Raw genomic sequence first — 12657 nt, 5'->3', positions numbered from 1 at the left:
TCAGCTACTCAATGGCCAAGCCAAACGCCAGAAAGCTTTGTGGCCCCACGTGCCCTGGAACGCACCCTCGTTGCCCCTCCAACACCAATATGCCAGGGACCTTTCCAGCATGCCCAGCCAGCTAGCCAGGGAGCCTGTTCACCCAGGGCAGCATCACAGCTCCTGGGGGTCGTGTCCCATTCACCCCTCCTCAAGGGCTCCTGGACTCCAGTGGGTATTTGGGGGTAGAATTTTCTGGGTTTATTTTTGATGCTGAAAACGAGCCACGGTGTTTGTAGTTAAACAACTCCTAGTGCTTCACTGGGACAGCAGCCTGCCTCCGCAGGCGGGAGCCTGGCTCAGCCGCTTGCCTGCCCTGGGACTACCGCGCAGGTCCCGCTGCAGAGAGGAGGGATCCCAGACGCACTGGAAAAGATTGGCTCAGACTTTTTAAGAACGCTTTGATGAAGCCTAAGTGGCTGGAAAGTGGGGTGTTGCTCGCCGTTCCCCGTTCTTTCCGGCTGCGCTCTTCCCAGGCCTTCCCTTCTCTGTTCTGTTCTTTGCTCACCCCTGAGTTTTGTTACAAAATATTTGTCAGTAAAATAGCAATAACTGTTGTAAAAAGACCTTGGATTAAAATAATAAGGAAGAGCCTTGAATCCATGCTGTTCATATTTTAAAAAGTCCTGTGTGATCTACCTCTCTGCGGCACTTCTCTGCCTCCAGCACCAGCGTACCTCAGCATTGTTCAGGTGTTTGTCCTCACTCAGCCCTGGGAGGCAGGGCTGTGCTGTTAACCACATTGTACAGATGGGAAACTGAGGCACAGAGCAACTAGGTGACTGCCCAAGGTCACACAGGACTATACCAATAAGCTAAATGCTCTCCTACCAGTGATACACCACCATCACGCCAGTCCACCACCCCAGTCAAGGCTGAGCTGTCTCTCGGCTCTCCAGCAAAAATAAGGAGGACACAACATTTCCAGGATTACAAGCTCACAACCCCCAAAAAACTCATCGTAAAGAAGCCCCCATGGAGGCCCGTGCAAGGTACCAGCACCTGGTGTTGAAGAGGGACGTGCACACTTGGATGGGGGCAGAGGGACTGACAGGGCTTGGGTTTGGGATGTTCAAAGGACCCCAGGGGATTTAGGCACCCAACACCTGTTGCATCCCAATGGAATTTCTAACACCCCACGGCTCCTTCAGACCGCCCAGCCTGGCCCTCCTGCTCCCACTAATGGTGGCACCAGCCTCAACAGCTCAACAATCCCGAGGCGGACCCCAAAATCGTGAGATTGTTTTGTAAAAGAGACTCTTGTGGGTTTGATCGGTCTTGGCTGGGGAACTCCACACCTGTGCCCCTGCCCCAGTGGGCATCCTGCCAGCAGCCCCAGAGCACCGGGGGTTCTGGCCCATGGCAGCGCAGATCTGCCACCTTCTTCCCAACCTCATTAATCATTTCTGCTGCCCCAGCCCCACAGCCCCCCATCTGCCCCCACAGCCCCACGTCTGCCCTCTGCCTTACACCTGTCCCACACAGCTCCACAGCTCCCCCACAGCCCCGCGTCTGCCCTCCGCCTTACACCTGTCCTCCACAGCTCCCCCACAGCCCTGTCTGTCCCACCGCCCCACGTCTGCCCCCCCACCTCTAGGTGCTCTTCACCTCGCCCATCCCCCCTGGATGCAGCAGGGGCAGGGCAGAGGCACTGTCCTGTCCCCACTGCTCACAGGAGGGGTTGGGGAGAAAGGGGCAGAGCAGCTGGGGTCTTTCTGTTCCCCCCCTCCCCTACCCCAAAGCTCCACTCCTGGGGGAGGGGGATCTGCCTGCCCCATGCAGTCACCCTGATTGGCTGCTCTCCCCCCAGAGGCAGGCCAGTGGGGAAGCAGCCAGGTGGACAGGGGTCCCTGGCAGAGGTGGAGCGTCTCCGGTCCTTGCGCTTGGGTCACTGCACTGAGGCCAATGGGGCAGGGGCCTGAGCCAAAGCTCACTGCAGTCTGTGACGGGAGCCCTATTCTGGACCGGGCCCTTGGCGCTGGTGTCCCCGACCCAGCCTGGGCCTGCTGCCAGCCCACTGGCTCGGAGAGCAGCAAGAGCCCTGCAGCCAGGCAGCCCTGGGCCACTGCCCCGCTTATTAGCAAGTTAATGACCCAGTCTATGGCTCTGTGCATGGCTGCTGGATTCCTCCCGGGCCCCTCTGGGCTCAGGCTACCTGCTGCAGTGACCCCCGCCTGCCCTCCCCTCTGCCACACAGGCAGAGCCAGCTTCCACCCTGCGGGGCTGGGGCCAGCTCCCCTGTGTGCAGCCATCCCTGTCCTTCCCCAGTAGGCCTGGGGTGCGCCACAATAACAGCACAGAGTGGCTGTGGCCTGGCCAGGAGCCCGCTCCCCCAGCACTCCCTGGGGCGGCCTGAGCCATGGCTGAGCAGTGTCCTAGCACTGGGCACTTGGGCGGGACGCTGGTTTGCTGGAGCGGGAGCTCAGTGGTTTGAGCTGCAGGCCAGTTACGCCCCCTCTCCCTGGAGCCCTAGGCTCAGATCCCAGCAGAGTGGGGCTAGGAGCCCTAGGAGCACTTTGTGGCCTAGCTAGAGCAGTCCTACATGGGGACGCAGCTCCCCGAGCGAGACAAGCCATGGCCCAGGGGCTTCTGCCAGAACAGCTCTGTTGGTCGGAGATTGCACCTCGTCAGAACCCTCCGACGGAGTCTGCCGTGCAGCCCTGGCCGGGACATGCAGGGGGTCTTCAAAATCCCCAGCCTACATCATGCAGGCTGAGCTGTGGGCAGCAGGTGTGTAGGGTCGGGGGTGTCCTTGGGTGAGACCTGGGCCCTGCGCAGCTGCTAATGATTCCCTTGGTGCTTTTCCTAAGAGCAGGGCTTTGCTCTGTTGTCCCTTGGCCAGCATGTCCAGTGGGCTGCTGCTCTCCAGCCCAGAGGTGGCTGTTTTCAGCAGGGTTGAATGTTTCTAGTGGGCACAGGGCTTTGGGCTGGGCGCAGAGCAGTATTGTTAGAGATGTGCCTGGAGATGGTGTGTTAGAGGCATGAGTACAGCTCCCCACACAAACCAGGGTGCTGGCAGCAGAGGTCCCTCTCAAACAGCTGGCACAGAACCCAGCGTGGGGGAGACCCGTCTCTGTTTGGGGAGGGAGAAAGCCCCTGGCAGAGGTGGTCTGGGTGCGTGAGACTGTTCTTCCCGCCCTGCAGAGCAGCAGGGAAGGTGGAGGCTGCCTCGTAGCAGCTGTGGTTGCCTGCACTGGTGCATTGTGCATGTAGGTTGGAGCAGGTGCTTGTGAGAGCTCAGAGGATGCTGGCAGGCAGGGAGGGAGGGATCTGAGCAGCTCACGTGTCTCCTCTGCCTTTTTCCTCCTCTCGCCCTGCTAATGTTGGGCTTTTCTCTCTGTCACTGCAGGCTCAGGATGGAGAACTAGCAGCCTCTGGGCACTGCAGCCTAGAACCCCCTGCCCCAGTTGCTGCTCCTCTCCCATACCCTCCATTTGTGCTGGTTTTCAAAGGTCCATTTTCTCCCCCTCTCCTCATCTGGCAAAAGAAAGCAAAGGAAGAGCGCGCCCACCTCTCAATGCGAAGCCACAAGAAGAAGAAAGGGCACGAAGGTCTCTCTCCAGAGCAGCGTGAGCCCAGCCGGGGCAGATCCCAGCACACGCCGAGCCTGGGGGGATTATGAGGCAAACATGAGCCTCCTGCAGAAGTGGGTGTTAGCAGCTTTCATCTCCCTCGTTCCTCAGTCAGGTAAGTGCTGCCCAAGGCAGCCTCTCAACTTTGGGCTCCCCCTTCCCTCCAGGGATGTGTTTTGGTCCTGGCGCATGCAGGCTGGGGCTGCAGGTCAGGAGCTGACCTCCAGCACACCCCCGGACCCACTCCCCACATGCCTTTCCTGCTGGCAGTGAGCAGGGCCTGGCTGCCATCCCCCACCCCTTTTCTGTCCCTGCTCGGTTTTTCCCCAGCAGTGACGGGAGATCTCTTCTGCTGCATCCACATGCTTTTCTGCAGTGCCTCCCCAACACCAAGGTGTGGGAGCAGGGAGTTCTTGAAGGACCTGTTTGGGGGCACAGGGGGGATTCCCCCAGGCTTGGCAGGCTCTGATTCCCTTGCTAGCTGAGCCCGGCCAGTCCACTCACCCCACTCTGCCGGCTAACGCCCAGCCGCCCCTTGGTGAACTCTAATTCCACTGCAGCGTCTGCTCTCCTTTGCACTCAGCAGGTCGCGCCAAGGCGGAGACGCAGCCTGGTGCTTTGCAGGGGAGGTTTCCCAGCCCCAGATGGGACACAAGGCCGGTCGCTTCAGAACTCACCCACCCCAGCAGGTTAGTGGGGCAGAGCGCGGGAGGAGAAGTCCAGAAGCATCAGCTGGACACCAGGGTCAGGAATGAGCCTCGAGGAGGAGGCAGCCCTGTAAGTGAATCTGTACAAGCATCCCCCTTCCACTCTGTCAGCGCCTTGCACCCAGGGCTGCAAGTGCTCCCTGGGCCCCCGGGCAGGGGCGGAGGAGAGGCATTCCCAGCTGGAGGCTGGGCTGGGGAGCCAGAGGGCCCAGGGCCTGCGCGCTGGGGTGGGTGGATGGCAAAGACCTCTTCAGAGAGGGGGCAAAATCTGCTTCATGGCTCAGCTGCTAGAAATGCCCCAGGGAAGAGATGGTTGGTGTAGCCAGATTCGGTGTAGCAGCGCCTTGCACCATCACAGCTCAGGGCCTGGGCCATGTCCTTGGTGCCGCACCCCTCCTCGAGCATGTCCTGGGGATCGGGGGGACAGGGAGGCACCCTGCCCCTGCTGTACCCATCCTGGGCTGCCCCAGAGCTCTCAGGCTGCTGGGGCTGCCTGGCACCTCCCACCAGCTGCCGAACCCCTAGCGTAGCCCATTACAGTCTGGGGCCTGCAGGTCTGGGGCGGGTGGGGAGATTACATGGGAGCCCGCGGGCAGGGCTCATGCATAATGAATGGGAGACTCACTCGGGCACAGGAGGAGAAAGCACGTTTGCTGTAACCAGGAGCCAGTTACCAACTCTCACAGGTTAATTCCCTGGCCTTGCCGTGTGGGTGGACGCTGCCATGGGGTCACGCTGAAACCCCACCTGCCTGCATTGCATGGGAGATGGGATCCAGCCCTGTGCAGAGACCAGCAGCCTGGGCCCATTTCACTCTGTTCCAGCAAACAGCCAGCCTTGAACCCTTTCCTGTGGCTGCATCCAACCCCTGCACCAAGACAGAGCCCCCCATGGGTCGCTCTGGCTGGAGCACACGGTGCCTAGGCAAGGGGGGCGAGTTGTATGGGCCCGTGATGCCTGAGCTCCAGCAAATTCAGAGGCTGGGGGATGTGTATGTGTCGGGGGAGGACTTGGACATGTTCTGGGCACCACCAAAAATTATACAAACCTGCCACCCCTGTTAGGGGCCCCCGCCACGCTCTGGGCCCTGCCCTGGGGGCACACAGGCTGCTGGGTAGGATGTGCCTTGGCCTGCAGCACTTACCACACCCATACTGAGCCTCCTCCTGGGGCTGACTGATCCGTTGAAGGGGGAACAGACCTGACAGGCAGGGATCCTGCTCCCTGTGGTGCTCTGGGAGAGCCCCTGGGACTGTCGCAATCCACTGGCTGATGGGTCCTGGCCAGTCATGGGCAGTTACTGCTCGGGCATATTCAGTCCATACAGACTCTGGGCCCAGGAGGCTGCAGCCTGTGATGGAGCGATCCAGTGAGCCCAGCTCTGAATGCAGGCATCCAAACTCCAGAACCCCACCAGGCCTCCCCCCAGCCCCACGTGTTCATCTCACACCACCCACGGCGTGCCCCGAGGTTCCCCCTGCCCGCTGTCGATACAGCCCCACTACACCAGCCTGCTCAAAACAGACCCAGCCAGCCCTTGGCTCTGGATCTCGGCCAGGAATCTGGGGGGCTCCCAGGGTAGAGGGCTTATGGGAGTAGGCTCCAAAATGGCTTTTCAGTCTCCCAGCACAGGAGTCTCGGTGTCCCCTACTGGCTGATTCACTGAAGAATAATAACCTATTTTTGTGAGCAGCTAATGGAGCTGTTCCTTTAGTGTGGGGGTGGAGTCTATGGTGCAGGGTTGGAGGCCCCAGGTTCAAACCTTGCTGATGACCCCGCAGGGGTTTCGTTAGAGCAACTTCCCTGGCATTTAGGAAGCCAAGCAGGTTCTTTCTCTCTGGCACCTCAGGGTAGCAAAGAGCTGCTGAGGTGCCAGGCAAAGTGCTCTGGAATCAGCCACAGGCTGAAAAAGGCCAGGCGTGGCCATGCCAGCTGGGGCTGCTTCTCTCTGCCTCAGCGAGGATCCCTGCTTCCCCTCCCTCCCCCGGGGCGGGGACGGGCTCTGATGGCAGCAGGCCTTGGAGCATGAGGGTATCATCCAGCTGGCACCTCTCAGTGGCTGCAGGCCCCTGGGGAAGGGGCGTTGCAGATTCCAGGTGCCACTAAATCACCAGGCAGGCTCAAGCCCTGGGACTGGGCCTACACTACCCCCAGCTGCATGCTGCCTACAATCTAGTCTGTGGCTGCTGCTCTCCCATGGTGCAGGGGCTGGATCTGGTGCCACCGATGTCTGTGGAAAGACTCCCCGTGGCCCCAGACCCCTGTTGGGAAGCTGCAGATCTGGAGCAGCCCTTCTTCTCTGCAGAGCATGGAGCAGGGCCTGGTGAGGGTCCCTGCTGTGCGATGGTGCAGACTCTGCGTCCGAAGGACCCCCACGCTGCACAGCCGCAGACCTGCCAAAAGCTGGTTTCCAGGAGCCCAGACAATGCCCACCCCACCCTGACTCACTCCGCTGGCTCAGGGGAGCCTTTCACTTCATGCTAGTGTTTTTACATCGCTTGGCGGCCCCCTTTTCCTTATGCTTACTCTGACCCCTCTCCTGCCCTCCCTCAGCCCTGCTGGTGCCAGCCCCTGACCTGGGTGCAGTTACACCACACAGGTGCCTGACCCTGCTGCTTTATACGCTAGCCAGGGCTGTTTGGCCCAAAGGTCAGACTCACTAATGCCAGCAAAATCAAGGGAGCCAGCTGGGAATGGGACCGAGGCCAGTGTTATTGGCAATATCCTGCACTCCTCGAGCACCCCCATCCCAGCTGCTCCCTTGATTTTGCTGGCATTAGTGAGTCAATCCTTGAAACCCCCTCGGGCGGTGCGACAGGTCATGCTCCCCATTAGCCGTCTGAGCAGACAGCGGTCGCACAGCTCAGTGGTGTCATGCCAAGCCTAGCACCAAAATACCCTGACTCCCTGCCCCATCCACATCACCTGACCAGCCACTCTTGCCGTGACCTTTGCCACTCAGCTGGTTTATTCTTGCCGGGTTGCTGAGGAGCACAGGGCTAGCCAGACTGGTTGTTAGCGTAGGGCTGCTGGGGACTTTGCAGCTTCCCACGCTGATTAGCTACTGGAAAGTAGCTCATGACTGCTGGGCTGCCCTCAATAAGTATTGTGGGGTTGCTCGGGCGCTGGCCTGGCTGGTTCGGTGTCGTGGGGCTGCTCGGGCGCTGGGGGCCGGCCTGGCTGGTTCGGTATCGTGGGGCTGCTCGGGCGCTGGGGGCCGGCCTGGCTGGTTCGGTGTTGTGGGGCTGCGCATAAATTTCTATTTTGCTGGCACCGTGCTTCAGACAAAGAAGTGACCTATACAGGTCTAATCTGGGATCATCCCAATGTGACAAGACGAGGCACATGCTAGATACGTAGACTTTTGTAAGGCATTTGCTTGAGACCGCATGGCATTTTCATTAAATATTTAGAATGATCTCAAATGAGCAGGGTGCACATTAAATAGATTAAAAAACTGGCTAACTGATAGGTCTCGAAATGTAACTGTAAATGGGGAATTGTCACCAAACAGGTCGGCTTCCAGTAGGGTCCTGCAGGGATTGGTTCTTGGCCCTGTGCTCCTTTCCATTACATTTGCAGATGACACAAAAATTGGGGGAGTGGTAAATAATGCACAGGACTGGTCAGTGATCCAGAGGAAGCTGGATCGCTTGGTAAGCTGGGCACAAGCAAACGATATGCGTTTTAATACGGCTAAATGTAAATATATACCTGTAGGAAGAAGGACTAACTGCCATACTGGGGGACTCTGGCCTGGGAAGCAGCGACTCTGAACAAGATTTGGGTTTGGCACTGGATAATCAGCTGAATATGAGCTCCCTGCCACACGTTGGCCGAGAGGGCTAATGCCATCCTGGGATGTATAAACGGGAATCTCAGGGAGAGCAGAGAGGTTTATTTTTACCTGCGTATTTGATGCAATCGCTGCTGGAATCTGGTGCCCAGTTCCGGTGCCCACAATTCAAGGACGATGTTGAAAAATTGCTGAGGGTTCAGAGAAGAGCCACAAGAATGATTGACTGGAAAACCTGCCTTCTAGCGATAGACTCGAGGAGCTCAATCTATTTAGCTTAACAAAGAGAAGGTTAAGGGGAGACTTGGTCACAGCCTGTAAGTAGCTACATGGGGAACAAAGGGGCTTTTCAGTCAAGCAGTGACAGGCGTAACACCATCCAACAGCTGGAGGCTGAAGCTGGCCAGATCCAGACTGGAAAGAAGGTGTATATTTTTAAGAGTGAGGGTAGTTAACCACTGGAACAATTTCCCAAGGGCCAGGCTGGGTTCTCAGTCACTGACAGGTTTTAAACTCAAGATGGGCTGGTTTTCTAGCTCTGCTCTAGGGATTACTGTGGGGCAGGTCTCCGGCCTGTGCTATACAGGGGTCAGACTGGATGATCACATGCTCCTTCTGGCCGTGGGACCTAGGAATAGCCAACATTACTGGGAGCTGCTTACATCAAGGTCCTTAGACTCGATAGCCAGGGTCAGACCCTCTATTGACCCAGACTGCCCTGCCCCGCATCCATCAGCAGGTCCCAAACCACCCCCAAGTCCTGCCCAGGCTGAGTGTAAAAGCTGGCCTGGGTTCTCGGGGGCTGTCACTTCCTTGCTTGTTCCAAAGCCTGAAGGGAGCTGTTCCCAGGACATCACAGGTGCTGCTCTCACAGCAGCAAGGTTCTGTTATTGTAACAAGAATCAGAGGGGCAGCCGTGTTAGTTTGTCTCAGCAAAAAGAACGCGGAGTCCTTGGGGCACCTTAGACACTAACAAATGTATTTATGCTCAAATAAATTTGTTAGTCTCTAAGGTGCCACAAGTTCTCCTCGTTCTTGTAACAAGAATGTTACACACCATAGGTAATCTGCTCCTGGGAGAGGATGTGTGATGGCTTGGACAGAGCATAGGACTGTGAGTCAGGACTCCCAGGTTCAATTCCCAGCTCTGCTACTGAGTCACTGTGTGATTTTGGGCAAGTACTTTGGCTCTGTGCCTCAGTTTACCCATCTGCAAAGTGGGGAGAATATTGAGCTACTCCACAGGAGGGTTCACTGTTGCACTCCCACCTATCTCTGTCCTTGAGCGTGGGCATGAAGGGCCTAGAGATGCCACAGAGCAAGAGCCACCCTGTGGCTCCCAGTCCTGGCAGCAGGGCCCTATGGGGTCGGGGAGAATGTTTGTTCATGGGGAGGAGGCTGGGGATGGAAGGGGCTCACGGCTTCTTTGGGTCTCATGTTCAGAGCTTTGTCTTGTCAGTGTCCATTAGAAGTCAAGAGTTGTGCTTCTGGAGGGGGAGACTGAAGGGCTGATGGCCCTTGGCCTGTGTCCCAGGTCATAGAATCACAGAATATCGGGGTTGGAAGGGACCTCAGGAGGTCATCTAGTCCAACCCCCTGCTCAAAACAGGATCAATCCCCAACTAAATCATCCCAGCCAGAGCTTTGTCAAGCCTGACCTTAAAAACCTCAAAGGAAGGAGATTCCACCACCTCCCTAGGTAACCCATTCCAGTGTTTCACCACCCTCCTAGTGAAAAACTTTTTCCTAATATCCAGCCTAAACCTCCCCCACTGCAACTTGAGACCATTACTCCTCGTTCTGTCATCTGCTACCATTGAGAACAGTCTAGAGCCATCCTCTTTGGAACCCCCTTTCAGGTAGTTGAAAGCAGCTATCAAATCCCCCCTCATTCTTCTCTTCCGCAGACTAAACAATCCCAGTTCTCTCAGCCTCTCCTCATAAGTCATGTGTTCCAGACCCCTAATCATTTTTGTTGCCCTCCGCTGGACGTTTTCCAATTTTTCCACATCCTCCTTGTAGTGTGGGGCCCAAAACTGGACACAGTACTCCAGATGAGGCCTCACCAATGTCAAATAGAGGGAAACAATCACGTCCCTCGATCTGCTGGCAATGCCCCTACTTATACAGCCCAAAATGCTGTTAGCCTTCTTGGCAACAAGGGCACACTGTTGGTGACTCAACAAGGTCCCCGAGGGCCGTGCACAGGTGCTATTCACTGAGGCAGAGGGCACTCCGGTGTGGCTGAACCTGCTCCCGGGGGAGAGCTGCTTCCACCTTGTGCCCCTTCAAACAAGTACTAGGAGGAATCAGGTCCCAAGAGCTGGAAGAGGTTGGCCAGAGTTCCTAGGGGATTTCCTGGGGGAGGGAAGAGGGGTGAACTGTACCAGGGATCACACCAGTTAGCTGCTGGGGAGGAGAAGGAGCACAGAAATGGAACAGCGCCTCATTCATTCATGCAGCAGCCAGCCCTTTACTCACTGGGCCAGCCTCCGCCAGCCATCTGCATACTAACCCCCTGATCCTTGGCCTCCGGCCTCACCAAGCTGCTCCCCCAAGCTGCAGGCAGATCATATGCTTGGCTCCCGCTCCTGACCCTGCCCGAGATAGCCCCATTGCTCTCAGTCAGCACACAGAGGGTTCCGGTTACCGAATCATCCAGGGATGGAATCGGACTCTCCGGTTCCTCTCATTAATTGGCTGCTGACCTGGAATCTCTGCCTCTGACAGCGAAACACCTGACCCTGCATCCCTAAATCCAGCACACAGCCCTGCCTCCCCCGTTCTGCTTGATTCTGCTCTTCACTACTCTCATGGGGGCCTGGGCACTGCCAGGGGGCCAGAGGAATTGCAGACGCAGCTGGACCAGTGTCTCCCACTGGCCAGCACCAGAGGCTGCAGAGGAAGGTTTGACCCTTTCCCAGAGTTCTGTATCAGGGCAGCCACCTGAGGGCTCAGCACAGAGCGAGGTGAGTAGGGCAGGGTTTGGCTCTGGGGCCGAACTGAAAAATAACAATAAACTAAATTGTATAAAATGTGTTGTGTTTGAACTGAAGCTCAGGGGTTTCGTTTTTTCTCACTGACACAAACAAAACATTTTAAAAAATTCATTCCAGGTCAATTGAAACATTGTGTTTGACCTGCAAATAATTTGTGATTTTTTTTGTTTTGGGTCATTTTCAGGTTTTTTATAAAAAACGCTTTTAAAAAAAATTAGCTAAATTTCAGAAAGAAACATAATTTCAAAGCAAACCCCCAAATGAACTGGTTCAACTTTGGGGATTTCCCCCCCATTTTATTTTTTGGGGCCAAAAAATTTGCTGAATTTGACCTGAGTTCCACCCGTCTTTGTAAATAGCGCGGGGGTCCCGCCCCGCCCGATGACGTTTTGGGGTGAACATTTGCTGAAAACATTTTGCTCGGCTCTACTCATCACCCCCAACCCCAGAGTGCTGGGCTGTGGAAAACCCGGCCCCAGGGTTTGGGCTGAAGTTAGGGAAGCTGGGGGAGTCTTTCCAGTCTTCAGCAGGTGCTGGCTCAGGTCCTACCATGCCTCTGGGGGAAATAAGCCCAGGCTGTCACTGATTGGTTTCTGCCAGGAGCATGAGATACGCCAGTACAGCCAGCCAGTGCATGGGCAGATGCCATGCTTATCACTCACGTCTGGGGCTGGCCCTTTCCTGGAGCCTGGTGAGCTGTTGCCCTCACTGAGATCTTGGAGCTGGGAGTTCCACAGATCAACAATTTCCTTCTAGGGGAATTAACTGGTTTTAATAGGTTTTGCCCAGAGGTCATACCCTGCTCAGTTCTTGAGGTACCATGGAACCCCCCAGAAAGAATAACAGAACTGGAAGGGACCTGGAGAGGTCATCTAGTCCAGACCCCTGCACTCATGGCAGGACTAAGTATTATCTAGACCAGAGGTGGGCAAACTATGGCCCGCGGGACCCTCCTGCCCTTCCCCTGAGCTCCTGGCCGGAGAGGCTAGCCCCGGCCCCTCCCCTGCTGTTCCCCCCCTCTCCCGCAGCCTCAGCGTGCCGCTGTTGCAGAGCTGTGGCCTGAGCCAGTGCTCCGGGCAGCGCGGTAAGGAGGCGGGGGGGTTGGATAGAGGGCAGAGGAGTTTGGGGGTGTGGTCAGGGGTGTGGATAGGGGTCGGGGCGGTCCGAGGACGGGGAACAGGGGCGTTGGATGGGGCGGCAGGGGATAGTCAGGGGTGTGGGGTCAGGGGACGGAGCAGTGGATGGGGCAGGAGTCCCGGGGGAGCCATCAGGGGGCGAGAAGTGTGGGGGGGGGGTCGGATAGGAGCCAGGGGCCAGGCCACCCCTGGCTGTTTGGGGAGACACAGCCTCCCCTAACCAGCCCTCCATACAATTTTGGAAACCCGATGTGGCCCTCAAGCCAAAAAGTTTGCCCACCCCTGATTTAGACCATTCCTGACAGGTGTTTGTCTAACCTGCTCTTAAAAATCTCCAATGATGGGGTTCCACAACCTCCCTGGGCAATTTATTCCAGTGCTTCACCACCCTGACAGGTAGGAAGTTTT

The 12657-nt window shown here is 57.0% G+C and overlaps 1 protein-coding gene across 6 annotated transcripts in view; it reads left to right on the top strand.

Annotated features, from left to right (window-relative positions):
- Nucleotides 1-12657, top strand: part of ADAM11 (ADAM metallopeptidase domain 11) — a 56455-nt gene that overhangs the window by 2746 nt on the left and 41052 nt on the right. For 2 of the 6 annotated variants that reach the window (XM_073325593.1, XM_073325592.1), the window contains exons 1-2: nucleotides 3299-3726; nucleotides 4195-4388. In XM_073325593.1, the coding sequence (XP_073181694.1) occupies nucleotides 3669-3726; nucleotides 4195-4388 (252 nt within the window). In that variant the 5' untranslated portion in view covers nucleotides 3299-3668. Of the gene's footprint in view, nucleotides 1-3298; nucleotides 3727-4194; nucleotides 4389-12657 lie in introns of those variants that run through there. The other 4 variants (XM_073325591.1, XM_073325594.1, XM_073325595.1 and 1 more) reach the window with 4 other exon arrangements.

Source organism: Lepidochelys kempii, chromosome 27 (assembly GCF_965140265.1).
Source record: "Lepidochelys kempii isolate rLepKem1 chromosome 27, rLepKem1.hap2, whole genome shotgun sequence".
In the NCBI taxonomy this organism is placed as follows: domain Eukaryota; kingdom Metazoa; phylum Chordata; order Testudines; family Cheloniidae; genus Lepidochelys; species Lepidochelys kempii.
The sequence above is the reverse complement of the archived record's forward strand: the minus strand, read 5'-3'. Positions and strand labels throughout refer to the sequence as shown.